The sequence below is a fragment of the Crocodylus porosus genome, unplaced genomic scaffold (genome assembly GCF_001723895.1).
Source record: "Crocodylus porosus isolate Cpor-Errol unplaced genomic scaffold, CroPor_comp1, whole genome shotgun sequence".
NCBI classification, from domain to species: Eukaryota; Metazoa; Chordata; order Crocodylia; family Crocodylidae; genus Crocodylus; species Crocodylus porosus.
This window is the reverse complement of record NW_017728935.1, coordinates 6,120,757-6,147,668: the sequence shown is the minus strand read 5'-3', so window position 1 is coordinate 6,147,668 and position 26,912 is coordinate 6,120,757. Positions and strand designations below refer to the sequence as shown.

The 26,912-nt window shown below is 57.7% G+C and overlaps 1 protein-coding gene across 1 annotated transcript in view; it reads left to right on the top strand.

The window, feature by feature from the left end:
- LRIG2 (leucine rich repeats and immunoglobulin like domains 2) overlaps window positions 1–4,251 on the top strand; it is a 21,773-nt gene extending 17,522 nt beyond the window's left edge. The window contains exons 16-17 of the mRNA XM_019546815.1: window positions 1,661–1,942; window positions 2,624–4,251. Coding sequence (XP_019402360.1) covers window positions 1,661–1,942; window positions 2,624–2,853 — 512 coding nt within the window. The 3' untranslated portion in view covers window positions 2,854–4,251. The remainder of the gene's footprint in view (window positions 1–1,660; window positions 1,943–2,623) is intronic.
- The last annotated feature ends 22,661 nt before the right edge of the window (window positions 4,252–26,912 follow it).

The following is a 26,912-nucleotide window of genomic DNA, read 5'->3' as shown; positions in this document are numbered from 1 at the left end:
CACATCTCAGTGTCATCAGCAAATTTGAACAGGGTGCTTTTCACCCCTTTGTCCAAGTCACTGATGAAGATGTTGAACAGTGCGGGCCCGAGGACCGAGCCCTGGGGGACCCCACTGCCCACGTCCCTCCAGGTCAAAAATGACCTGTCTGCCACCACACTCTGCGTGCGGCCCTCCAGCCAGTTGGCGACACATCTGACCTGTGTAGGCAATGACACCACAATCTCCTAATTTTTTAACGAGAATGGGGTGAGAGACTATGTCAAAGGCCTTCCTAAAGTCCAGAAAGACTATGTCCACCATGACACCTGCGTCCAAGGTTGGTCTGATGGGACCTGCCTCTAATGAACACACGTTGGTTGCTCCTAAGTATACATTCCCCTGCTCGCCCCTCACAGATGTGCACCTGGATAACTTTCTCAAAGAGCTTCCCCGGGACCGAGGTAAGACTAACAGGCCTATCATTTCCTGGATCCTCCTTCCTCCCTTTGAAAATGGGGACCACACTGGCCCTTTTCCAGTCCTCTGGCACCACACCAGAGCACCACGGGTGCTCATGAAGCTGTGTCAGGGGTCCCGCAATGACCTCGGCTAATCCCCTCAGCACTCGGGGGTGGAGATCATCGGGACCTGCTGATTTGAACACGTCCAGTCCCGCCAGACGCTCCCTGACTAGGTCCTCACTGACTTGGGGCCTGGCTGCGCCTCCCCTGGGTTACCCCAAGAAGCGCCCTGGTGAACAGGGTATCTCCAATCACTTGCTGCGTCCCCCTAATTAATTTGTAGGTGGCTCCAGATTGGAATTGTTGGGGCCTTGTGCCCATTGGCCTCATGCCAGCTCCCTGCAAGCCTGACCTGCCCCCAAGGGGATAGGGTGTCCAGTAGGACTAGTTGTTGCCCGGCTCCATTCCTCCCTGCTGCCTGTGGTTGAGATGGACTGGAAGAGTGTTTTGCTTGGAAGTATAAAAGCTACCTTCTCTTGTACGTTTAGCACACAGCTGTAAGTTCGCTGTAGACAGGTATTAGCAGTTGGTCAGCTGAATATGCCCCTGCTGTCATCTCTTCACCTTCCCCCCACAAGGGTGCGGTCCCACATACCTAGCTCCCTTTTACGGGAGAGGCGTGACATGCCATTCAGGGTAGTGCAGGAGAAATCCTGTGGGTGGTCTGGCATCAGGCAACATCAAGTCCCTCCAGGCTGCCTGCAGCGGTGCAGGAGGGACAGTGGAACCTGCAAGCGCCCGTGACAGATGCCTGCATATATGGTTCAGCTTCTGAAAAGGCAGATGGAAAGGACTGGGGTTCATTCTTCCTCCCGTTGCTTGGAGGATGCAGTAGGAGAGTTCAGAGCAACACACAGGCATTGCTCCAGACATTCACAAATGCTGCGCCCTGGTAGAGGTGCCTGGGTTGGATGCCACCCTTGGCAGAGCTGCTTTAGCTTCCAGGGACCACATCTGTTATATCAGGCCGTTGCCTCTGAGTCATCCAGAAAAAGCGAGCAAACTTCCTTGGATTCGGTGCTAATCTATGCCAGGCTTTTTGAAGCCATGCCACTGTAATGTTATGTGCTCGTGATTTATTTGTGAAAGCAGCTGTAGAAACCAGGCATCTCAGCCCTTCTAAACAGACTGTGTTTGTTCTGCAATACATTTATTAGGTGGCACAGGTCCATTAGTGATCTGCTCAGATTGTTATGACAATGCCAACATCTACTCCAGGACCCGAGAGTACTGCCCTTACGCGTACATCACAGAAGATGACCCGCTGGATCAAACCCTCTCCAATCTTATGGTGCATATGCCCAAGGAGACCTATCCAATACATGTCCAGCATGAAACCAGCACCCTGGACAATCTGACTGCAGACAGAGAGATGTCTGTCTTCCTCACCAACCATGACAGAATAAGTGAGAAGAAACTCCCCTCTCAGCAGACAAATGGTGAGTGCCTGACCTATTGTCTGCTCTGTTTTGTGCTGTCGGGTGGGTACCGGCCTGCCTGCCGCCCTTGTGTTGGTACAGTTGATTCCCGTGTGTCTGACTGGGTGTGGTAGTGCATGCAATAGCTGATCTGATTGCTAGGTGCTTGTGCTCCTGGCTGTGCTTTGAGCAGAGAGGAGTCTGGAATTGGCACCAAATGCTCCTGGCATTGAGGGACGTGGCAGTTCCTGCTGGAAAAACAGCACCTTTTGAACCTGCGGTTCCCCCCTCACGGCGCTTGTGAGGTGTAATCTCTTGCTTTTGGCTATCGGGTATTTTCCTCCACAGATCTCTCTCAGGAAATCCAGAGAGCTTTTGTGTTTGTATCCAGCGGGGCTCAGTGTTTCAAAGCATTTGAAAAAATGTCTGGTAGGTGCAATAGTTGGGTCTTGTTGCAAGTCTCTTCCAGAGAGCTGTTTTGGTGTACATGGAAAGACTATCAAGCATGTTGTTGCTGGTTACAGTAACAGCCAGCTACAGAGGAAGGCCTCCAGTAAGATGTGTACTTGGAAGCCAAGTAGAAAATAACCTTTTTTTTTAACAATGCCCCTTTCTGCTAAGTCGTGTGGCATGTCAGAAATCCATTTAAAACTTGGTGCATTGATCGTGAGCTCAGATCCCTCTTCGTTTTTTTTCCCTCAGAACCTTTTCAGCTGCCCCTGTGGGGAATAAACAAAGACCTTGGGCTGTCGCGGTCGCACTGCCTGCATCAACAGTCGGTACACGAGGCGCCTCGAGCTCTCCGAAGCGAGGGCGTCCTTGACGACGACCGAGAGCAAGCTGCTTCACCCAGACCTTGCCACAGGTTATGTGAGCATAACTTTGATTTTAATAGGACTCGGAACATTCAGGATTACAGTGAAACTACATAAGGCAGCAAGGAGAAACCTTGGAAGCGAGTTCAGACCAACTGACTCTCTTACTACCTCAGGATTAACCCCATGGCCAACGATGCTGTATGCGCGTGTCTACGATTCCAAGTTGAGTGGACCAAGATGGACTCTGCTACAAGTAGGATAGTGGCACGGGCTCTCGTCTCTGGGATTTGCAGGTGTTAGACAGGAAGGTGCAGCGGTCTGGCTGAACGTCCTGGTGAAAGAATAGTGACAGCCACAGCAGAAGTACAGGAAGGCGTAAAGTCTGATGTGGGGACGGCCTTTGTGGATACGTGTCTTGAAAGTGCTCCCAAGAAGGCATAGCTATTTCATGTTGCCTTCTGTGATTGCTAGCAGCAGCGTTTAGGGTGTCCCTTTGGAATTTGCTAGCGATTGTAAGCGTACAGCTGTTGGCCAGCTTGCATTCCTTCCGACTGTTAGCAGCACTTCGCATTACTGTGTCAGTCTTATGTTTTGGGGTTGTTCTTCCTCCTACGACTAATGAACTGTAGTTGTAAATGCATTTGCATTTATAAATATTTTGTATACACTAAGCATATACATGTGTTGGCTGTAATGTAAATATTTTTTATTATGCCAAAGTGTATGTATGCTGTTCTAATTTTGACAGCTGCCTGTCAAACCAGAACTTTTATGATTTGGTTTTCTGATATCGAAAGCTTGTTTTCAAAGGATAGAGCTGTCTTTCCTGTTGGGAAGAACGTGGTGTCTTGCAGGCACGTTGGTGAAAGAGTGCCCCTAATGACTTGTGCTCACTTACATACAGCAGCAGATGTCAGGCTTGACTAGTGTTACTGCAGCCTGTTCCCTTTTAGTATGTACCCAGGAGGTCTGGGCCCCAGTCTGGCCCATCACACCTGGCTGCAAAGTTCTGTGAGTCTTTTGTGTTGAAACCTGTCTGTTCCCTGCTACAGCATGAAATCCGACAGGAACCTTGTAGGAACAGACCTGATTCTAATCTGCAGCTTCCAGCAGTGCTCGTAGCAGCAGGCACCATGAGATTGACACACCTCAGCAGTGTCTCCAAAATGCAAAATGACTCCTCTTCTTCATGCACATCTAAGGAAATAATACCAAGCGTAAAAGAGTTCTGAGTGGCTGATGTCCTGCCAGCATTTGAGCTTTCATCTCTTTTCAAAGGCCTTCCTGGCCCATAGGTTGCAGAGAGCTCCGGCTAAGTGAACAGTACCTTTGATTTGTCTCTAGTCCTTGGTTTGGCGGCCATCAGTACAGGCACCTGAATTAGGCAGGGGCCAGTTAGCTGTGCTGGAGGGTGCCAGCAGCAGCTTGGTGTAGACGGTCTTGTACCAGCGCAGCTTGCCTTTTCCCAAGCCTGGTGTTCCCAGGCCTGGCTTTTGTAGTATGAATAGCAGCGTAGACAAGGCCTTAACTTGCAAGATGTGAGGCTTAGATCTGCTGGGCCTGGGCATAGAGGAATCCTTTGCAGTAAGTGCGAATGCTGAGTGTGCAGCAGACAAACACTCCTCTGCTGCTTAGACAGCCAGGTCACTTCAGGCAAACTGTTGGGAGGACGGCAAGGTGGAGTGTTAGGCCTCTCAAGCTACCCAGAGAGGTGGTGGAGCCTCTGTCCTTGGAGGTTTTAAAGACCTGGCTGGACAAAGCCTTGGCTGGGTTGATGTAGTTGGGGCTGGTTCTGCTCGGAGCAGGGGGTTGGACTGGATGTGACCTCCTGAGGTCCCTTCCAGCCCTCGCTGTCTGTGATCCTGTGATTCTCTTGGTGGAAGGGTGTGTGTGGTACTCAGCAGGTGTTCGGCCTTGCACCAGTGCACAAGAAGCGAATCTGCTGTTCAAAAAGCTTGTGGCCCTATTGTAAAATGCCAGCAGTGAGATCCTGGGCCTGTTTAGGTCTGTGGTGAATCCGATTCTCTCCAGTACAGCCAGAATATTTCGCCCAAGCAGTAGGCGATGCAAGGGTAATGAGGACAACGCTTCTGGCCTCCTGCAAAGCATCAATAGCTTTTTTAATCAGAATCCATTTCTGGCCGCCTTTCCCCTAGATTGAGAGAGCATTTCCTGCAAATTCCTCTCGCTGCTGACATTGTGCGTCAGGCGGGGAAGCATCACGGCATCAAAGTTCCCCAAAAGCCACTGCTTCCTGATTTAAAAAAAAAAAAAAAAAATCCAGGTGGAAGTGGAGGGGGTTATTTAATACTGGTGATCTCATCCATGTCGCATCTTCAGCAACCCAGTGAGCTCAGAGCTCGACTGGGTTAGCGTGACACCTTCCTTCTGGCAAACAGGGTCCCAGGGCTGGCTTCCTAGGGATCGATAGTTCTGTTCAGTTCATAGACAGTTCACTGCATGTGTGTGGGACCAGCAGCACTGCTTTACTTCGCAGGAAAGATGTGTCTGCATCAAACAACAGCTCGAGCTATGTGAGAGCTGGTGCCCGGTGTCGGCTTGGTGGGGGTATCGGGGGACTTGCCCTTTCCGAGCCCCCCACTCAGAATCCCTGAAGCCAGGGATCAGTTGTGCGTGCTGGTGTTGGCTCTCCGTTACTTTCCTAAGGTGATCCTTGACATGGCTGGTGGCCTAAGCCAGGTAAACCAGGCCCGTGAGTCTGGCAATGGCAGGGATGCCCAGGTTCTCAGTGGGTTTGGTGTTGGCAGGGATGCCTGGGTTGTCAAAGCGACTTGCGCAACAGTGCACCAGCCTCATTGGAGCGGGGCCAGAATTGTTCCTGAGCTTGTGATAAAGTGGAACCAAGCGCCAAAATTGTAGCCCCACGGTACTGTGAGGTTTTTAATACTTCTAGGGTATTGCACATAATATAGTCACTACAGCTTAAAGGGAAGGTAAACTTAAGTATCTTTCTGTGGCTTGTAATATATTTAAAGTAGGCTTTCTCTCTGAACACTACAAAGAAGACACTGTCACTTTTTAGATGCAAGCCTATCTCTGTTCCGCAGAAGCCTGCTAAATATTATCTTGCTGGGATCCCGTGACCCCAGCTGACTTCCTGCCCCTGGGGCAGGGGGCTGGACTCTGATCTTCCAAGGTCCCTTCCAGCCCCAATGTCTATGAAATCTATGAAATATCTATTAGGCTAAATTCATAGCAGAAATGTCAGGTCATGAAATTGCTCTAATGGAAAACTTGCCTCATTCCAGGCTTCCTGCCTGCTTTGGTCATACATGGTAAAGGGCCCGGTTGATCCCTGGCACACTGAGAGCCGCGATGTCTTGCCAGCAGGAAAGTAATCCTGTTGTGCTTTGTCCTCTCTGTTGGTTTGACAAACACTTAATGGCTTTCCCTCCTGTCTCTTGTATGGAGCGTAAATCAATGCTGTTCAGGTTTCTCTGTTTGCAATTGCTCCATGATTGCAAACGTGCAGGAATGGGCACAAGAGGTCAGAAGTAGTGTCTCTTGGTACAATGAGCAGAATTGGGACCAGGGCTTGTCAGGGAACTTGTCCTACCTGCAGCAGAGCAGATTTGTTGTCATTGTGTGAACAACAGCATCTCCCTTTTTATAGTGGTTCTCAGCTGGCTGTAAACAGCCTTCACCACTAAAAAGGTGAGCTAATTGGGAAGGTGCCTTATTCACATTGTGAGAACCAGGCTAACTTCCCATCCGCAGTATTAAGAGCAACAGCTCCTAAACATTCACACTGGAGAAAAAGCTTTGCAGAAATGTTCCCCCAGCTGTTTTCCCGGAGACCCAACTTGCACAGAGCGGATAGTCTATTTTGCATAAACGTACCTGTCGTCTTCAGGCAATGTCGAAGCAGTAGCAGCTCTAGTACTGGGAGTACCTACAACAGTGTGAGCAAAGCTTTCCCCTTTCCTAGTCTCTATTTATATTTTTCTCACTTAAGAATGTATATTTTGTATAGCATGTGTAACATACATTTGTCTACTGTAATATACGTTCATTCAATAAAACACTACGTACCTTGTGAACCTCTGGTGTGGCTTCCATAGCATGCAGGACATGGGATGCTTGAACATGAAATGTTTGCAAGTTTTTTCCCTGGGGGAAAAGTGTAGCAAAGCTGGTAAGTCCTTTCAAGTCAGGTGGTGGAGGAGCTGGCTCTCCTCTCTAAGTAACCCTGGAAATGCGGCTAGAAGGGGACCGGGTGCTTGGTAACATCCATCCTTTCTCTTCCTTGAGTAAGGGGGTTGGCTGGCTCATGTGCCTGCTTGGAGAGACAGCTGGCCAGGACTGAGCCCTGTTGTTGGACAGATGCAGCCCTCACCTGTCTGGGAGTCTGAGCCCCTGCCTGATGATCCCACTTCTCGCTGACCACCCTCCAGCGCTCCCCCACCCCCTTGGGTTTTTGAGATGGGATAGAGGGTTTGGAAAGTCTGGACTTGCAAGTGGTGGGTGGCCTGCATACAAACAGCTAATGAGGTATGTGTGAGCACTGCAGGGCTAGCTCAGCAGTTCCTCGGCTTCAAGTGGCTCTGGGGAGAATGCAGACAACAAGGTGTCTTTCAACAGCTAATAGAAGATAATCAGCAGGTTGAGAGAGGGCTCAGAAGCTCTGTAAAACTATTCAAGTCCTCACTAACTGAGCAGTGCCATGTATCGCAAGGCCTAGTATTCCTCATTTCTTTATAAACACAGTTTTTAATATGCACTGTTATGACCTGGCCTCTTACTTGCAAATCAGGGCTTCATTTATCCCTTGGAAGAGGGCAAAGTATTTGCTCTAAGCTGACAGTGCTGCAGTCCATGCCAGGCTAATCTCTTCTTTGCTCAAGTACAAGAAAGCAGACAACTCAAGAGATGCATTCCTCAAAACTCGAGGCAATTGTCAAAGAAAAACCCCTTGATGGCATGGGGGTGAGAGGAAACCAGCAGTATGCTCACAGCTGCTCCTGTAGTGGCATAGTCTGTAGTGTGTATCCAGAGTGAGAAGATTAGGTACAAATTTATTCCACTGTAGCTAAACTTGTGAAACCCCCAAGTACATCCATGCACCCCATTATCCACAGTTGTCACTAGGCAAGCTTGCAAGGCCCTTTGAGACGAACTAACAATGCTTTGCAGGTTTTTGCTCTGTGCTTGTAGGATTAGTCCCTAGAAGGACCTCCAGGCAGCTTGGAAGTGGCTAAAGCTGGCCACCTGATGGCCTGTGCATGCTGGGCCTCCAGTGACAGCAACAGCCCTCCATAACCAGGTTTCAACAGTGCTTCCAGCCTGCTCGATGCTACGAAAGGAGAAGCTGGTGTCTGAAGGCCTGCAGCCTCCCAGCACACGTGTCGTAGTCCATGTTCAACTTTTGTGGCACGTGGTGAATACCAGCTTGGTCCCTCTGCTTCCCCTCTAAAAAAGCAAATCTCTTCCTGAGTCAAACCATTTATCTTTTTAGTTTCCCAGGTTAAGAATGCTTCTGCTGAGGAGGAGAGATGTCAGCCTATTAGTCATCGCTTTGCAGCAGGCTGAGTAGGAAGCGCCTTATGCTTTTTCCTGGACACATGTGGGAACTTTGGCCACCCTGCTGCAGCGCCAGGCCAGGCACACACAGAGTCAGCTCTGCTTCAGCTCTTTCCCCAACCCCGCTCGCCTGTGACCAGAAGTGGCTTCTTCTCCATGGTGGCTCGGTGTGCTGAGCTGAGCTAGCGCCGTGGTCCCAGGGTGGAGCAGACTGCTGGCTCCAGGAGCAGGCTCTAGTTCCTTGCTGCAGGACCACGTCATGGGCCGGGTCACCACCTCGCTACACTCCTCCCCAAGGATGAAAGTAAGTCGCTTGTTGCTGCCTGTTTCCTTGCCTGGTTGCTGTCTCAATAGGCTTTGCATAGTTGCTTGTTGGTAGCTCATCGTTAGCCACCCCCTGTTTGGGATGTCTTCCTGGGCTTGTTGCTGTACCGCTGCTCTGGTGCAACCCAGTGCTCTGCTCTGCCTTGCCCACCCTACACAAGTCAGCACACAGCTTATAACAGTATCCTCATCTGCCTGGGCAGACGAGCAGAGCTTGCATGAGGAAAGCCTCACTTGCTAGAGCTTGGGTTCACATGCGTGAACCACCACTGTGCTTGGCACAGGACCATTTGGGGAAGCCTGGTACATGGCAACTTTTGGCCTGCTTTTCCCTCAGCTGCTGCAACAGCTTGGAGCAGGGGTTGCCCATGGGACCAGCTTGGCAGAAGCACGATCCAGATGCTGTGCGCCGCATGGTGCTTTTCCAGGAGCGCGCAGGCCTGCGCCCAGCAGCCAGCTGTCTAATCAGGCCTGCAGCTGAGGGGGGTCAGCTGGCCAGCAGCCTTGCCATGTGCTTGTGGGCACTTGGTAGGCTCTGCACAGCTCCTGTTTGGGCTGCACTTCCTGCACTGCCCTTCTGCAGACCCACGTGTGTGTCTGGGATGGGAGGGGAAAGTCCAGGGGTGTGATCTTGGTCTGCTGCAGCTCCTGTGGTGGGCTAACAAGGAGAGCAAGCCTGGGCTCACGTCCAGTCCAGAGCTAACATCCTGCCGCCTGTGGCACTGCTGCTCGTGGCTTTGTGCTGCTGCCTCCCTTTGTTTTTTTTTGCTTGTCACTAGTGCAGGGGCAGGCCAGAGGCACTCACAAAGTTGGGGCAGAGGCTTGGGTATTGGGACCCCAGGATTGTCACCAGGCTGCTCATGATGCCCTGCGTGACTGCAGGGATCTCGAGTGAGCCTGTCCCTTACCCCTCAGTAAGGCACAGGCCCAGTGGCTTTTGGAGCATGTGGGCTGTGACTCTCAGCTCTGCTCTTCACTGTTGTGGCACCATCCCTGCAGCAGCAGAGACAGTCACATGCATTCCCCTGTAGTGAGAGCAGCAACCATGTTGTAGGGACCAGCGTGGTTGTGGACCCCACCCTTGCCGGCCTGGGAGGGACCTGTATATTGAAGCTCAGAACAGTGGCTTTGAGCACATGGGAAGCACTAAGCCTGCCAGAGCCAGCGTGGCCCGTGGACAGTGCAAGTGGGATAGGTGCAAAGCAGGCAGGACCAGGCTGGTGCAGAGCCACTTGGTGAGCTCTTTGCATCGGCCCTTACTGCAGAGGCTGCTGAGGGGACTCCCACGCTGCTCAGTGGGAACGGGAACGTGAAGGACCAGCACAGACGAACGTGGCCAGTGCTGAACAAGCTAATGACGGGACCAAGATGATCCATGCAGCCCTCTCCCAGCCCGTCCGTTTGTATTCGGTGGCTCCAGTCAATGCAGCATGCTGGGATTTTCCCAAAGTTTTCAACAAGGTCCTTCCTTCCCTAAAGGCCTTCTCAGACAAACTGCCATGGAATCAGAGCATGGCTGGCATGCGGAGCTCCTGGCTACAGGACATGGCGGAGGCCAGTCGCCTCACGGGGTCAAGAAGGGGCTGGGCAGAGTGATGGAGGAGGGGTCCGTGGGGCTGGGAAGTGCCACTGCTGCCCCCCGCAAAGTCGGGCTTGTTTGCCCGTTACAGACGGCTCTGCCCGTGACGGTTGTGAACAGGTAACGGTCTCAGGTACCCAGGCATATTTAAACATTAACGCTGCGGTCTGGTGTTGGGGAGTTCAAAAACTGGGTCATCGAAGAGAGGAAAGCGTGGAAACTACAGCGTTCACCCCAGGGTTTGGCTAGCAACACGCTTCCACTTGAGGGTTTGCGGTCAGCCCCTCTGCTGCCTGCCCTAATCCTTCATGGTGTCGGAGAGTTGGATGCTTCATCAGAAGTGGAGATTTCATCCTAGCAGTGGAGCCGGTGCCCTGCTCCCCGCGGGGGAGCCCGTTGCCTGCGTAAGGAAGCAGTGCGGGCCGCGGCTGCAAAGCCCAGTTTGCAAAGCAGGGGAGCAGCACAACGCAGGTTTTTATTTTCACTGGTTTTAAAGGGAGGCTGCTCCGCGCAGGATGACCCCTAGGTGGTGCCTGGATGCTGCAGATGCGGCGCCCGCGCGGCCAGGGGAAGGGCGTGCGAGGGAGGGATCCATCTTTGTCCAGCACCGCAGCACCCAGCGAGGCGGGGAGGCAGCGCCTGATGCCCCATGGGCCGCGTCCAAATGGCTGGAAAAGGTGAAAGCTGGGTCTGGGGGGACTCGGGGCAGCAATACCACACCCACCCCAGCTCGCCCCTCGCTGACGTGAGGCTCCTGGCAGCGGTCGCGGACCCTCCTGAGCCCTGGCACAGGGCCTGGGGTTGGCAGCACTTCCCCCCGGTCTTTCCCATCTGGCAAAGGGGGCTCAGCCCTAGGTGTGGGGTGGCTGGAGCAGCTTTCGGCTGCAGAGGGCTCTTGCCGGTGGCTCTGGGCCTCGGGGACAGCTTTGCCTGGGCTCCGGGGCTGGCGCTAGCGCCCAGGCCCGTTGGGACGTGTGCTCCAGGCAAGGGAAAGTGATGGTGTAAGGAAACCCCAGCACTGAGGGGCGGGGAGGGCTGGGCCCAGCCCTGCCTCCTGGGGAAGAGGCTGCTGCTTTCATGCCTGGCAGGGCCTTGGCCCCAAGCCGGGTTGTCGGCCCGCAGGGAGGGAAGCTGGGCGAGAGCCACCGTCCCCTTCAAGTGAAGCCCCAGCTTGTTCTGGGGCCAACAGGAGCGCGCGGAACAAGCAGAGCCAGAGCTTAATTTTTATGGCATTTTCCCTGCAGCTGCGAGCTGGGAACACGCACGAAACCAGATGACTTCACCCTGGAAAGCGCACGGTGCCTGAGCCTGGCCGTCGCAGCTGGGCAGCGCCAGCGGTGGGCGGGTCAGTGACGCACGTGTCCAGGGCAGCGTGTTGGAGAGGGGCAGCTGTGTCAGGCACCACGGACCCCCACGGCCACTGGGGTCTGCTGGCTTTCACACGAGGCAAATGGTTTGCTCTGGATGCACCCTGAGGGGAGGACACGGGCCTGAGCCCCAGGGCCGTGGACTGCAGCCACCTGATCTCCAGTAGTTCGGTGGAGCCATGCGGGGAGGGACAAGTGGGGTCTCCACGGGACACGCGGGGTCCCCCCAGCCCCTCTGGGGCTGCTGATTGGCTCTCTGGGTGAAACCTGGCCAGGCCCAGGACCTGGGACTTCACATCGGGGAGAACGTGGCAGTGTTGGGCCACGTCACGTTGGTAATTAAGGCCTGCTTTGGGCAGCAGCAGCAGAGCACCAGGCCCAGATCCAGGGTCTTGGAGCTGCTGTTCATCTCGCGTTCCCCTGCTTTGCCGGTGCCGCTTCCCGCGGCGTTTGCCTCGCAGGCCGACAGCTGCTCTCTGCCGGGAGGCAGAGCGCTGCTGTCCCGGTGGCAGCAAACGCCGCCGCGCTCGGGGAGACGGGGAGGGCTCCGGCTCCCCGGCCCTGCTGGGTTGCTCCCTGCAGCCGGGCCCGTGGGGCCCCGTGAAGGGTGCTGCTGTCCACTGCATCCGGCAGAGCAGTCCCCGCCTGCATCCTCGCGCGCGGGCTGGGGCGCTGTGCTGAGCTCTGCTTCCTCCCACGCACATCTGTGCAGCACCTGGCCCGCGCTGGGCATGTTCCTTGTCCCTGTGCACATGCAAGTTCAGATGGCTGCGTGCAGGAGACGCGCAGAAGCCGGCAGCTCGCGACGCAGAGACCCAAGCGCTCGGCAGAGAGACGGACGTGGCTGGATGGGTCCTGGCATGCGCAGGTGTGCCAGCAATGGGGCCAGAGCCTGAAAGCTTGCTGCCCAAGGCCCTCTGCTCTGCACGCTGTTGGTCCAGTGGCACCAGCGCTGACGGTGCCCGTTCTCTTGTCCGGGGGCTCCTCGGCTCCGTGCCCAGCGCCGAGGACAGCGAGTGCCTCTAGGTCCTGGCGAGAGGCACCAGAAGCATGTGCCTTGTTGCTGCAGCTCGGAGCGGTCAGCAAAGCACGGCGCTTTCCCTGGCAAGACCAAAGCATCGGGGCTTTGTCCGAAGGGGTCGTTAACACAGAACCCTGTGGGGCGGTTGCTGGCCGGGCCCAGGTGTGGGAGGACTGCCCAGGGCACGTGAGGCGAGTGCGGGCACCTGCGTCTGCACCACGGGGCTGAAACCAGGCTGTGGCTTCGCTGCCCGGCAAAGACGCACGCAACTTATCTGCGCTTAATGGAGGCTGAGCAGAGCGGGCAGCTTGCATGCGGACCGGCCCCAGGTCAGCTGCACCTTGCAGGGCTCCCGCAGCTTGGCCTGCGGAGGGGAAGTGTTGCTGCTCTTCCCCAGTGCCTACAGCCTGCACTGATCTCCCCACAGCTCCGGGCTCGCCTGCGCCAGGTCATCGCGGAGGCATGCAGCAAGGCCAGTGGAGCAGGAGGAGGGTGAGTTTGCTCACCTGCTTGTTGCTTGGCCCCAGACATGGACACGGCCCGTCCAGGAGTGACTGTTTGTGGCCTGACTGGAGGGACAGGGTGGTTCTGCCTGGCACCCTGCAGCTGTGCCCCCTTTGGCGATCAGCCCTGGCCTTAGGATCCAGTGCAGAGGTGGGATGCACCATGCCAGCTCTCTGCTCAGGACGTGGCTTGGGATGGGGCCTTTCCCAGAGCATCCTCTTCTCTTACCCCAGGCCTGCAGGACCCTTCTCACCACTTCCCTGCAAAGGCCCCTTGCCGGTCCTTTCTCCCCTGCCACAGCTGCTGCATCTCTCCCTTTTGGGGAAGGGGCTGCGCTGTAACTGCTTGGCTAGCACATGGCTCCCCTGCATCTGTTGCCTTGGCGACCTGTGTGGCCATCTTACTGGTGCTGGCAGAGCTGGCCGTGCAGCGATCCAGCCCTTGGGGCTGTGCTGCCTCAGCTGCTTGTGCTAAATTCCCAATTAAATCCCCTTCCAGAAGAAACCTGCCCCTGGTCAGCAAGGGCCCGTTTCCAGCACTGACTGACTCCTTAATCCATACCAGCTCTACTTCCAAAGGAGGAGCAGAGCAGACTAACCCCATCCGCGCTGCGGGGGTGGCTTGGCCTGGGCTGCGGTGGCGCTCGGCGAGAGGCAGGAACGCTGCCCGCAACCCGCTCTGCACCGATGGAAGAGTCTCGGCGCGGCAGGGCCAACTCCCTGGTCAGAGCGGGTGCCTCTGGATGGCACCAAGGGAGATGGAGGCTGTCCCACATCCAGTTTGCACCCAGGCAGCCTGGAAGAGGGGGTCTTCAATCTGCCTGGGAGGCCCCATGTCAGGGAGCTGGGCCCTCTCAGGGTAGTGAGCGGTGCCCAGGCTGAAAGCATGGGGCAGCTGCAACACGAGCGCTCGTGGCTTTGCAGCGGCCGCGTTTCCAGGTGCAGAGTGCTGGCCCCACTTGCAAGGGCTGTTTGGTGGCTGTGCGTTGGCCCCTGTGTGAGTGCGAGGGGCCACGAGGGCATGGCACCTGCTTCCAGGCCTGAGCCCAGCCCTCGATGTATCCCAGGGCGCCTGGGGTCTGTCCGGGCAGGTCAGCTGTCTGCTGTGGCGCAGCAGGCTGGGGCCCTTCCTGCACTCACGAGACCCGAGGGGGCAAGACCCAGAAAGAAGGGAGCCAGTGACCTGCATGTGGAGGGATGCAGCTGGCTCTGCTGCGGACGGAGCAGAGATGGAGCGCATCTCTGCGCTCAAGAGCATTTCAAGGCCTCGTCCATCGCTGCTGTCAAAGGGATGAATGAAACCCAAATGGACGTGAAGGTCGTGGGCAGGCGGCAGTAGGGCATGGGCACTGCTGCCACGTACCAGCTCCCAGCCGGGTCCCCTCAGCCTTCCCTCCCGCGTGCCGGCTGGCGGGGAGCGGGGCGAGCCTGGCTGTAGCGAGCCGCATCCTGCTCGGGCGGTCCCTGCCACGTCCTGTGGCGCGCGGCCCAGGCGGCCGTGCTAATACGAGCGCTGGCACAAATTCCAGCCTCCATGAGCACGGTTATTCTCGCTTCAGTAAGTCAGGCCTCTAGCTCAGCACGGGCAGATTTCCTCCAGACGCCATCCTCTGCCAAAGGCTGGCTATTCGCGTGCCCACAGCAGATGGCTGGTGCTGGTATGAAGGCCCTGCCAGGCCAGTCTGCTCTTTGTTTCTACGGTGCGATCCCACATCACGTGTCGGGCCTCCCTGGCACTCTTCTCTGTGGCCCGGGGTATTTAGGGAGGTCTTCCCCGCCGTCCCCGCGTGGCGCGGGGTCCTGAGCCTGGGCCGTGACTCGTGACTTGCCCCGGGGTGTTCCAGGAGCAGAAGCCAGTGTTGCCCCCCCCGGGCCTGCGCGTGGTGGAGCTGGGTCCAGTTCACAGAGCAAGACTGATCCCCATTTTGGCAAACTTGTAATTAACTTAAAACAAATGCCCGGGAAGTGCCGGCCCATTAGCAGCCTCTGCTGCCTGAGACTCATCCCTGCTAATTACCCAGCGTGTCAGCCTGGGCCGCCTGCAGATAGCGCAGCTCCCTATTTGCATTTAAATTAAAAAACATATTTTAAAAATAAAGGTTTCATTAAGGCCTGTTTGTTTCTCGCAAGCTGTTTTAACTCCTCGCTGGCTTCTGGCAGCTGGCTCAAGATGGGCCACGCTGGGTTGAGTTCCTCGCGGCAGGCGAGCTGCAGAGCAGGTCCGGGTGAGATGTCGGCGGGGCTCGGGCGGGAGCTGGGGCTGGGAGCTCAGCCCCTCCCAGGGCGCAGGACCTGGCCCGTCGTGGCCGGTTTCCGGGCGAGGCTTCGTGCTCCTCAGGGAGACGCTTCGTGCCCAACTTCCACGAGTCCCTGCCGCGGCCGGGGCCACGCGTGCTGCCGCGCTGGAGGGAGCCGTCCCCCTGCCCGTGCTCGGTGGTACCTGGCCTCGCCCGCAGCCCTGCCTTTCCTCCTGCTGCTGCTCAAGCCTGACAGCTTTGATTTCTGTCTGGCTGCTCAGGAACATGAGGCTTTTGACGGTCCCTGTCAGAGCCGATCTTATTAAAGCGCCTTCCCGGCCTGACCGCGGGAGATGAAGAGCGTGAATGGCTGCGTAAGCTCCCAGTCCTGTCTGGGGAAGCAGCCTGCGTTATGGATAGGGTGGCGTGGCGATGGGAGAACGTGGCTCTGCTCTTTATCCAGGCCTCCGTAGCCCGGGAGATTCGGCCCTGGGCTCCGGGCGCCGGGGGCCAGTGACGTGACAGCCCCTGCCCACAAGGCTATTCCTGGTGGGGTCTTCCCCAAAAGTGAGGCGGTCGCTCCCAGGGGAATCTCTCTTGGCTTTGCAGCGTGGCTCCATCGTGCGTGCGTTGGAAGGTCTCCCGGCAGCCCCAGACCGCAGCTCTTTCTCCCTCTGCCCTTGCTGCTCCGGGGCTGGCGGGGGGGAGCGCGGTGCGCCTGCTCCCCGTGGGGTTCATCACGCCCAGGCCATGTGCAGCCACATCTGTGGGTCATGGCGGCTGGTATCTTGCCAGGCCCTACCGGGGAAGGCCCGGGCTGGCCCCGGGAGATGGGCTGCGCTAACCCAGATGTGCTCTTTCCCGAGGAGCATGGGAAGCTGCTGCAACTGCAGGCCTGGGGGTCAGTGCGCGTATTTGGTCGTGTTTCTGCCCCAGGGACCTGCCGCGGTGGCTACGGAGAAGAGAGCTCGGTCAGCGGAGCCTGAGCATAGGGTGTCGGCGTATGAGTTCGTACACCCGCGCGGCATACCGCGGCTCCTACCGGCAATGCAAGGACTGAGCTGCCAGGAGGCAGCCGGCCAAGACAGGGGCTTCCCTCCCCTGCAGACGCATGGCGGGACTGTCTCTTGGGCTGGTGGAGGAATGCCCTTTCTTCCCCCTTCTTCCGTCTCCGCCTGTCCCTTAGGCAGGGCAGGCACCAGCCTTTTCCCTTGGGCCTTGGAAGTGCCCGGAGCTGCAGGGGTGCTGGCATAGAGGAACAGCGCGCGAGGACGGTGTGTGCACCTGGGACCAGGCAATGTGTACCCCGATCCCTGCCCCGGGAGACTCGGGACGGAGCAGCGTGAGGTGAATCAGCCAAGACGCCCTCGCTTCTGCTGGTAGTTCAGGTTGCACTGGGCGCTCGGCGTCCCGTTGGATTCGGTGCAGCGAGGTGCGTCCGTGTGACCTTGAGTGTGTGAATGATGCAGCTTTGCTGGCAGAGACGGTCTCAGAGGTGATGACACAGGCTTACCTCAGCCAGCAAGTAACCATGATGAACGGGCTGGCAAGGGAAGGACCTGCGCGCGCGTGTGGGCCTTCCCTAGGACAACAGGCTGTGCTGGAGGCTGCCAGCACCCCTTTGCATGGGGCCTGGGGGCTTCAGCAAGCCTCCATCAGCTGACCCGCTGGAGCACTTGGCTCTCATGCCACTCCTGGCCCGAACTGCCTGGGCATGAATGCGGGGATGCTGCGTGCAAGAGGAAACACCCCTGAGCCATGAGCATGGCATGCCTGAGCCTGTCCTGCCCAGCAGCCTGGCAGAGTGGTGCTGACTCGTTGCTGGTAAGTCCTTGCTGGATGTGGGGTGGATGCTGCCATCTGAAATACACCCAGGCTGGAAGCACCAGAGCCACGGTCACGCATGTGCCCGGGCTGCTGGGTAGCCAGCAGCAGGTGTGTGGGGAGCAGGTTGCAGCCAGGTTTACACTGTAAACTGCCGTCCTACTCTTCAGTCCCCGGGCTGCCTTCTCCAAGCTGCCCCATAAACGTGAATCGGCGAGGGGCTTTGAAAGGAGTGCACAGTCTCTCGGAGAGAGGAGGGAGCAGGAGAGCTGCAGCCTACAGCTTCAGAGATGCTACTTGGACATCCTGGGTCTTGATCCTTCTAAGGCCTGAAGATGCTCCTGTACCTACCGGACCCCCCGGCCCAGGGCCCTGGACCCCTGCGTTCCCGGGGAGCCTGGCAGCACCGGGCTGGCTCTTGCCAGGAGTACTGCCACTCCATCACTGAGTGGGCCGTAATCAGGGAAGGTTTGTCTGTGATGAATTGGCGGCTGCTATTGCAAGCAATTATCAATCAAGAAGGTGCTATGAGCTAATACCGGGAAGCTTACTGGGAAGACAGGAAAATAGCATGTTAGACTCCTTGAATATTGCTCGATGGGTAGAGAATACTTACGGGCTAATTAGAAACCTGGAAAGACTCCAGGAATCATCCCAAGGGGAGACGAGGTGTTTGCGAACTGCCGCTAGCCGGGCTTAGACCTGCACCTCTGGGGCCGCGGTGGGGAGGCTTGTACTGGCCGCGCCGTGCTTGGGGCGGGCAGCGTTGCTTTCCAGCTCCTCCTAGGGTTCCTCTTCCTTTCCTTCTCGCCTCCCACCAGCTCCTCCTCATGCGTCTCGTGGGTCATCGGCTCAGCTGGACCCATCCGCATCCTGCCGAGAAGCGAGATTGTGACGGCTGTGCTTCTGCTGCGTGGCATCTGGCTGTGTTGCAGGACACTGGGCTCAGCCTTTAGCGACAGGCCTGTCTCCCTGGTGAGAGTGGGCTCATCCCACAAATGCCTCAAGGGCCCGCGTGTCCCCTGTGCAGCGGGGATGGCTGCACGGCTGGGCTGGCCTCTGTCTGCGGCGAGCCTGAAAGCTGAGCCTGTGTGCGCTCAGCGCACAGGTGAATCGTAGGTTTGGTCTCAGGACGGAGTCCCGGCAGAGACCCCGGATCGGACTGAAACCACGGGTGCAGAGGTATCACATCCGGGTCCTTGCAGAACAGCTACGGGGGCGGTGGGGAGGCCAGTGCCCACTCGCATTTGGCAGGTGGAGATCAGACCTTGCCTGCAGCTGGAGAGCATCCTATTTGCACAGCGTGCGTTTGCTAGGGTGGGGAGGAAGCACTGCTCTCTGTCCTTCACCAGCATGAGGCCTGAGATGGGATGATGCCCAAGACGATCAGTAGCTCCGCAGTCCCCTGCGGCTGTGGCTGTGAGAAATCACGGGTCAAAGACATGGCCCAGCACTTGTGTCAAGGGAGCCGTTAGCAGTAGAGACAGGAAGATATCTCAGCCCAGGGCTGACCGCAGCTTCGAGAGCCAGGCTCCCATCCTGTGCGCCTGCTCTTCCAGCCCATGCCCATGCCCATGCCCCAAGCCCTGGAGAGGCCTCGGCTGGACAGGGCGGTACCCACTGTCCCACATGCTTGTGCCTTGTAACAGGCCTGCTGGCGGCCTGCAGGCTGCACCTGCCCAGGGCAGCAGCTCCGGCGATGTCCAGGCACTCGGGGGTTTGTCCTCCCAAGCAGGACTTGGCGTGCAGGCTTTGATGCAGCTTCAGGATGAGTTCAGCACAGCCTGGCGTCTCCTCTCTCCAACAGGCACGAAAGGAAGGAGTTGTTACCACCAGTGCCCAAGGCGCTTGCCCTCTGCAGACTTCTGCTTGAGCACAGCGAGTTCAGAGAGGTTTTTGCTTCTGGCCAGCAGGCATGCAAGCCAGCAACTCCTTGCCACCTTGGAGTGGTTTTCCTAGCGAACCCTAGGGCGGGGGAAGATACCTGCTCTGAGCTGACTCACCCAGGCGTAAGGCGGAGAAGGATGCTAATGTTTCCAGCCCAGGCTGTGGTGCAGGCTCCCCTGTGCGTGTGAATTGGACGTGAGCAGCAGCACAGACTCCTGCCCAAGACCACGGCTGCCTGCCCTCGGCACAGCCTAGATCAGGCGGGAACAAAGCGATCTCTCGCGCACTGGGGCACAAGCGTGTCTGTGTGGTTGTGTGTGCTAGGGAGTGTCTCACTTGCCTCCACCCGTCTGGCAGACGAGGTTCTTTGGGTAAATCTGGTATATTTTATTAGACCAACTGAAATAATTGGAAAAATACTTCTTTGCAAGCTTTTGGCTACAAACAGTCTTCTTCAGGGAGAGGAAGGATCACTTGCTGCCAACTCCTTCGACCACCACAGCTACAGGCAACACCCCTCCACCCCTCTGGGCTCTCAGCTAAGCCCGCTGCCTGCTTTGCCTCCCCAGAAGCCGGGAAAACCCTGCTCTAAGAGCGAGCCTGCAAAGCAGCTAGCAGCCCCCTCCGCGCCGCTCGGGCCGTGCGGCGAAGCGCCGGGACGCGGCTGAAGGAGCCGCTCTGCGGAGAGCTGCCGCGGCCTGGCCCGCGGCCTGGGGCGGCGCAGTATCCGTGCAGCGGCTGCTGCGTCAGTGTGGACCGCTAAGCTGATTTCCCACAAAGGTAATTTTCTGCTCCTCTGACTCGATTCTCTTCATCCCGCAGAACGTAATTAGTATCCCTTCAGTGTTCTTTTATGCCCAGCTAATTGCACCTTGCTTCAGGAGTTAAACTTCATGCCTATCCATCTAGGCTAGTGCAGTAATATCTAATTAGGGACCAGGCCAGGCAGAAATGTGCATGCGGGGTACCGCCTGTGCCAGTGGAAGCGCTTCCCGGTCACCACGCGCGCGGGGCCGGAGAGTCGCGTCTGCGCTGCACGGAGGCTGTTGGCAGGGCTGCAGCCCGCCCCACGCTGCCGCGGGAGCTCTCCCTGCATCTCGGGGAGGGGGTGCAGCGCAGATTGCGCTTCCCTTCCTGATCAGGGCCCCCTGGGCTTGCACGGTGCCGAGTCAGCTGGGTCTGCCTGCGTTCCCCTGCCAGACCTGCCCCGAAATACATCTCAAGGGCACCCAAGTTACGACGGGGCTCTCGCATGCAGAGCCATCGCCGGGCCTGGCAGGTGCCCCACGCTCTCCCTGTGCAGATGCAAACCCATACAGGCTTTTGCTTTTGAGGGGTCTTCTAATACGGGGCCGGCTTTTGGGAGAGGGAGGAGCTGCCTTGCCAGCCCTGGAGGGGAATCTTCCCCCCGGCCCCTGCGTCTGGTTCACGCCCCTGGCCTGCGTCTTTGCTTCTGGGGCAGAGCATGCCACTGCTTTATGAAGCTGAGTGGGGCAGAGAAGGACACGGGCACCCTGCCGCCTGGCCCCTCTGCAGGTGATCGGTGCAGCCAGCGGCAGCTGCAGCCCGATTAGACTCAGCTGCACAGGTGATGGCTGGAGAATACTTGCTCCTCCTTTGCCTAAACTGCTCCGCTTTCCATAGGCCCCTGGGACTTCCCTGCAGCAGCAAGTCTCTCCGGAGAGGTCCTCAAGCGTGTCACCGAGACCAGCTGCTGTGCCTGGGAAGCAGGGCAGGGTGCAGACGGCGGGAAGTCCCAGGTGAGGCCCCCAGGATGGGAGATGGAGGCGGCAGCTTTGGGAAGCGTCTGAACCCAGGAGCCTGCAGCTATTCTGGGCCACGTCTCGATCCCACCTGTGTCCCCTGCCTCGCACTCCCTCCCCTGGGATGGCACTGCTGTCAGCTGCAAAAGCTGTATGTGTCCTGTGGGCAGAGTTGTGAACCGAAACGTGCTGCTTTCTATAAGCTGGCCTGCATCGCGGCCCCGGGGCGGTGAAACAGAGCAGGCAGGAGCTGCCGGTCGGCCTCGTCATTGAAGCGAGCAAGTAGAAGCACAATGGAGGAGCACCTGGTTTTGGCTGTATGCACTGGTGGGTCCCTGCCCTCCACAGAGGGTGCAAGAAGCTGTACTCTGGTCCTCTCCTGAGCAACTTGATCCCTTGTTCCTCTTCCTCTGACATGCCTCTAACCCTCCTGATTTTGGGCTGGGTTCAGCCGTGCTCCGCGGCTTCTGCACCGCCCAAGCAAGCCCCAGCACGGGGGGGGAGGTAGCCGGGGCCCGGGTCACAGTGCTGAGAGGAGGTAAGGGAAGGTTGAATCAACACATCCAGGGGCACATGCTCAACATAAAATGGTGCATGTCCCTGCCTGGCTCTAACAGGCTTCATGCCCCTCTGTGCACATCTCACCCTGTCAGTCCCCAAGGAGTTTGTTTTCAGGTCCAAGGAAGTCTAGGCGGCTCTGATGAAGCAGGTGTGGGTACTAGCAATAGAAACTTGAGTATAAAGACCCGTGCACCTCCAGTCAGATACCAGCGAAATCATTTCACGTGACTTGCTTCCAGTCAAAAGCTCAGAGGTCGAGCACTACCTTTGCCCTGCAAGCTGCTCCTGGACCAGCTGTGAGCAGCAAGCTGGCTCAAGATGATGCAGCTCATCTGGAGAGAGCTGCAGGTGATCGGTGCCAGTGGCTGTCAGGCTGTTTGCTGGGTAAAGGTGACGGTGGCTATGGCAGGAAAAGGACTGTGCTGCTGTTGGGGGTGGGAGCACTGCTGGAAAGTGGGTGGGCTTGTGGTGTTTTCTTGCCTCACAGAAAACCTCCCGAGCCTTCTGTTCTTGGCTGCGACACGGCTTCATCTGCTTCCCCGGCTCCAGAAACGCTTCCTCTTCTGCTGGCGCGTCTGCCTCCGCTCGCTGGGGAGCTGGCTGTTCAGCGCAAGTACGTGCAATAATCAAGTGTATTGATGTTTCCACACTTGTGTTTTTTATAGCTGATTTTTACAGACCCGAGTCTGCGATAAACTGTCAGACCACACCGGCAGGCCTCTCAAGTGCAGAGAGAGCTGAAAGCGCACCGGCGATGTGCTGTTCTGGCAGCCACCCTCTGATGTCAAACGTGCCTTGCCACCCCAAAGCCAGCCCCTGTGAAACCAGGCTTTTCTCCAGCGGCTGTAAAGGGAAGCAGTGAGGCCCCCTGAGCCCCTTGGAAGAGTTGTGTGACGCGCCCGGCGGCCTCGCTGGATCGGGCTCACGTGCCCCCGTGGGTGGGCGACCTTTTACAGTCCCCGTGTGAACACACTGGCTTCTGCCTGGCAGAAATGTCAGGCCGCCGCGTCTGGCTGGGGGCCGTCGCCAGCACCGATCCTTCCCTCCTGAAAACCGCGATGCGGCCGAGCAGGCCGGCCCCACCCGCACCCCGGGCGGGGCTTTGTCGGCACCGCCGCCGTGGTCTGAAGGGCCGCACGGATGCGTTTGCACCCTCACGGACCCTGGAGCCACGCACCAGCAGCTCCTACCTGGGGCTTTGGTGTTTCCAGGAACGGGGCTCTGCCAGCATCTCTTGGTCAACAAAACACGTGGAAAATGTCCTGCAAGTGCAAGGCACTGAGATCTGAGGGAGAAGGGCTGACTCTCGGGTGCAGGGTGTTTCTCCAACCAGCCCACGCCTGTTGGACCGGGGCCGTGCAGCGTGCTGCAGGTATTCGGCATCCTTGCGCGTGCATGTAACGATCAGCATTTAAAAAAAAAAAAGCAGCCCTGCGCATGGGGCCTTCCAAGAGCTAACTAGGCTGCGTGCTTGGAGCCTGCGTTAAGCACAGCTGATTATGCATCGGTGACTTTGATAATGCCGGGGACTGGAAAGGAAGCACTGCTCGTCCAAATCACGTCTGCTTTCAAGTAGCTCAGTCCTTCCAAGCGCGCTGCTGCTTAGGAGTGTAATGTTGTGATGGCAGCTGTAAGGCGGGTAATTGGATGGGGAGGTAGTTGTTGCTGAAGCTGAGATTAAACGGAGCGTTTGCAAGGGCGCGCTGTGCGGGGCGGGGCGGGGTGCCTGGGCAGCTCCAGGACGAGGTCCAGGGATGGAGGAAGGGAAACGCTCCCGGGGGGCAGGCAGCGGGGGTTTTCGCATTCCCTTCGTTGCACGGTCTTCCTCGCGGCCCCAGAGCACGGCGCCTCGGCGCCTCGGGTCAGGCGGTGTCTGGCTGAGGAGAACAGGCCCCCCGCCCGGCCGTGCAGAGGAAGGGGTCGCGGGGCTGTGCGGAGCCGTGGAGCTGCTCCTACCACGCGCCACGTTTTCTCCACGCGAGGGTTTTCCCAGGGCTGTGATTTCGCTGCTTCAGGTCTGGGGCGTGGGAGCGGACGCCTTCTTTCCCTCTCTGGTTTGCAGGCGCAGCGAGGTGCCGCCCTCGGCTTGTGATCCGGCGGCAGCCGTGCCCATGGCACGCGACAGACCCCTCTGGCAGGCTGGAGCCAGGCCCTCCAGAGCCCAGGGCCGCAGCCGAGGCTGGCAAAGCCGCGGGGAGTCTCTGACAGACGGCTAGGAGCTGTTGCATCTAAGTCCCTCTGGCTTTCAATGCGGAGGTGGTACAATCTCGTGGCCGGGCCATTCAAGCCGTGAGGAGCCATGGTTCGGATGCTGTGGGGCCTCCCCTCCCCACCAGATGAAAAGCTGGGTAGCTGGTGCTTTTGGGGTGGGCATCTCGCAACATCCCCCCCCCACAGCCAACAGCAATGCTGGTCCACTTCGCTGCATCCTTCGTCTGCGTGTTGAGGCTGGGCAGGAGAGGAGCTGGGATCCGGGAGCAGCTCGTGGGCAGCAGCTCGGGCCTCCCCGTTCCTCTGTAAGCGCGTGAGGAGCCTCGTTGTGCCTCCTCCTGCAAGCAGCATCCGCTGGCTCGAGCGCCTCTTCGGCCCCGTGGGGGAGGCCGCTCCGCCCCCCTCCAGCGCCATGCTGGGGCTCCTCCAGACACGCGGCTCCCGGTGACACATGGGCCTCGCGCCTGCAACACCTCTGACAATTGCTTCAAACCACTTCCAGTTCTGCGGCAGAGCTGACCGAGCGTTTCCAAGGCGGTCCCGCTGCTTCTCGGGTGCCTGGGCAGCGCCGGCTCTAGCTGGCCTGAACCATGCTTCTTCTCAGGGCTTGCGACGCGGGGAGACTCACCAGCCTAATTAAGCCGCTGTTGCAGTACCGGGCTGGGCATCGTGCTCTAGAGAGAGCCACTGATGCTTTTTGAGCTGGAAGGAGTGGCCCCCAGCCTGTCTGCTCCTCTGTCTGGCTGCTCTGGTGCCGGCATGCTGGGAAGCTCCCTGATGCAAGCTCGAAAACTTTCCCTCTTTTCCTCTTTCAGCCAACAAATGAGATGAGATGTTGCTGGGTAAAGCTGACAGAGGTTTTATATTTCAAGCCCTACCCGTCATAAACCCTTCCATTTATGCATAACAGGAGCGAGTATCAAAGGGGTGGATTGGTCAACCATGCCTAATGTAGATTGATGGCAAATCAGCTTCCCCATCTTAATTTGTTTCTGACCCAGAGCATTAGAGAGCTGGGTCTGTTATCCGGCCGGTGCGTTAATGACTCCTCCAGAAGAAGAGCTCCCCGGGGAGGAACGGTATCCGCTAACCTCGTCCCTGACGCGTTACGTAACAGCACCGTCCTCCCAAGGGCCGCAGTGCGCCCGGCTGGGCCTCTCTCTTGTTCGTGCCGCGTAATATTTTATTTTTGAGATTTCAAGAGCCTTGCGCAGCGAGGGAAGGCGCTGCGTTCTCATCGTGTCGCTTGTCTTGCGTCTCCCTTTGGAGTCTATTCTTAGAAGGCCTGTCGGCGTCGGCATTCAAAGCAAGCAGGCTTTCTCTTTCGAGGTCTCTGATGAATTCCTGCACCCCTATGTCCAGGCAGAAGAGAAAAACAACTGCATATCTGAGGAAGACTTGTGGCCCCCGCGCCCCTTGGCCTGCGGGTACGCAGTGCCTCCAAAGCACTTCCCAAAGGCTCGTGCAAGGGGCAGACGGGCATGGCCGCACACGGGGGAGCAGAGCGATTCCTTCCCCCCCAGATGAGCAGACGTGCTGGCGAGAGCCGCTCGCGTGTATCCAGAAGGTGATTTTGTTGCCGTGCTAATGAGGGACTTGACTTCATCCATTGCTTCGAGGGAACCTGCCGTGCTGCAGTGCCTTTTGAAACGGCGCCCGTATTTGTGGTTTTACAGGCTTGTTGGGATTCTACCGCGGACGCTCGGTTACTGGAAACGCTTCCTCCTGCCAGGGGAATTACCTATGCAGAGCGAAGGCCAGGCGTGCTCACGTGTAGCCTGCCACGTATCTGAATATACCACTGGCAGCAAGAGGGGCCCGTGGAGAACAGGACAGTGTCTTTGCATCATTTTTATGGAAAACGTGCCTCTTTTCCCTCTCGCTTGTGTGTTGTTGCCTCCAGGGACTGAAGAGGTTAGTGTCTTCCCTGGGGCAGGGGACCAGGGGTCAGTCGCATCCCTTGCTATGAATGGAGTCGCCTGGAGATGCAGCCGAAGACTGATGGTGTCCCTTCGACTCCTAGACGCTGGCTTCTTTTGAAGCGGCTGTCCTGTGCTGCCTCGCCGGCAAGAGCGATAGGGCTCCGACATGGGACTTAAGATCTTGTGAACTCAGCCGGAGAAGCCGCAGTGAGAAGGAGGGCAGCTAGCAGCAACCAGAGACCCCATCTCATGGAGCAGGGCAAAGCCACGGGGCACGGCTCTGAAGAGAAAGGGGTGCATCCCCAGAGACTGCATAATAGCGGGGGCTGAGCTCGCCGTCTCCCTGCACACAAGCCAAGACCTCTGTACAGCTGCACGAAGCGGGTGGCCGCGCAGCCCGAGACCCCGACAGAGCCGGGCGGCCAGAGAGGGCTCCCAATAGCTAGCTCCTTCGGTGCGTGCCTCTGAGCGTGCAGACTCCTCGCCTGTTTCCAAAACCCGCTGGTAGAGTACGGAGAATCCTCTTCTGTAAGAGGAGCCCTCGCACCACGCCGCTTTGTCTTTCCTTTCTTTGAGTCGGTCTTTCTGAAGATGTCGGTAGCATCCCGCCCCGTCGGGTCCCCCGTGGTCCTCTTGGCGCTGGGCATGTCCCCGGTCTGCACCATGCGAGCGGGGCACTCGGTGTGCCGGGGCGATGCGGAGTCAAGGCCCCGCGGGTTCGTTCTCAGGCTCTCGTTGCAAGCACCGCGGCCTGAGAAGCTGTAGGGATGATGCCTGGGACACTTCCCTCTCCGCTGAGATGTTGACAAATGACCTGTAGGAACAGCTTAACCAGGCCTGTAATACTCAGCCTGAGCTGAAAGCTGTGTCTTCCTGATCCCACCGATGCTCTTCCTACGTGACGCCTGACCAGGATTTTTTTTATCCATGACTTTAACTTCAGGAATGGCCCGAACACCTTGGCAGGCAGCGCACCCTGAAGCCACCGAGGAACATAACTTTGCAGCCCATAGTAACTATCCACGCATGCACTGCTGCTCCCAGCCGGACAGTGGGAGGGCTCCGCGTTTCCTGCCGCCAGACAACTGGGAAACGGGCACCCCGAGCGGTCAGCAGCACGGTGCGACGGCCTGCGCAGGAGGAGCAGAAACAGACGTGCCGGCGCCCCGGGGGCTTTTGTGCGGTGCAGGGCGCAGGCACTCCTGGAGCAGCCCGTTGCTCTCCTGCACTTGCGTGTGCCTCGCCGTGTCCCGTGGGCCCTCACTCAGAGGTGCTTCTGCAGCCGTGCACTCGCCGGCTCGCGCTGTCCGTGCGTTCAGCGGCTCTGTTACTCTCCAATTCTCACGTACTTCGTCTTGGTTGCCAGGGGTTATAGCTCTTGTTCCTTACCTCGGGCTTTGTTCTGTGCCGAGCCTGGTGGCAAACAGAAAGAG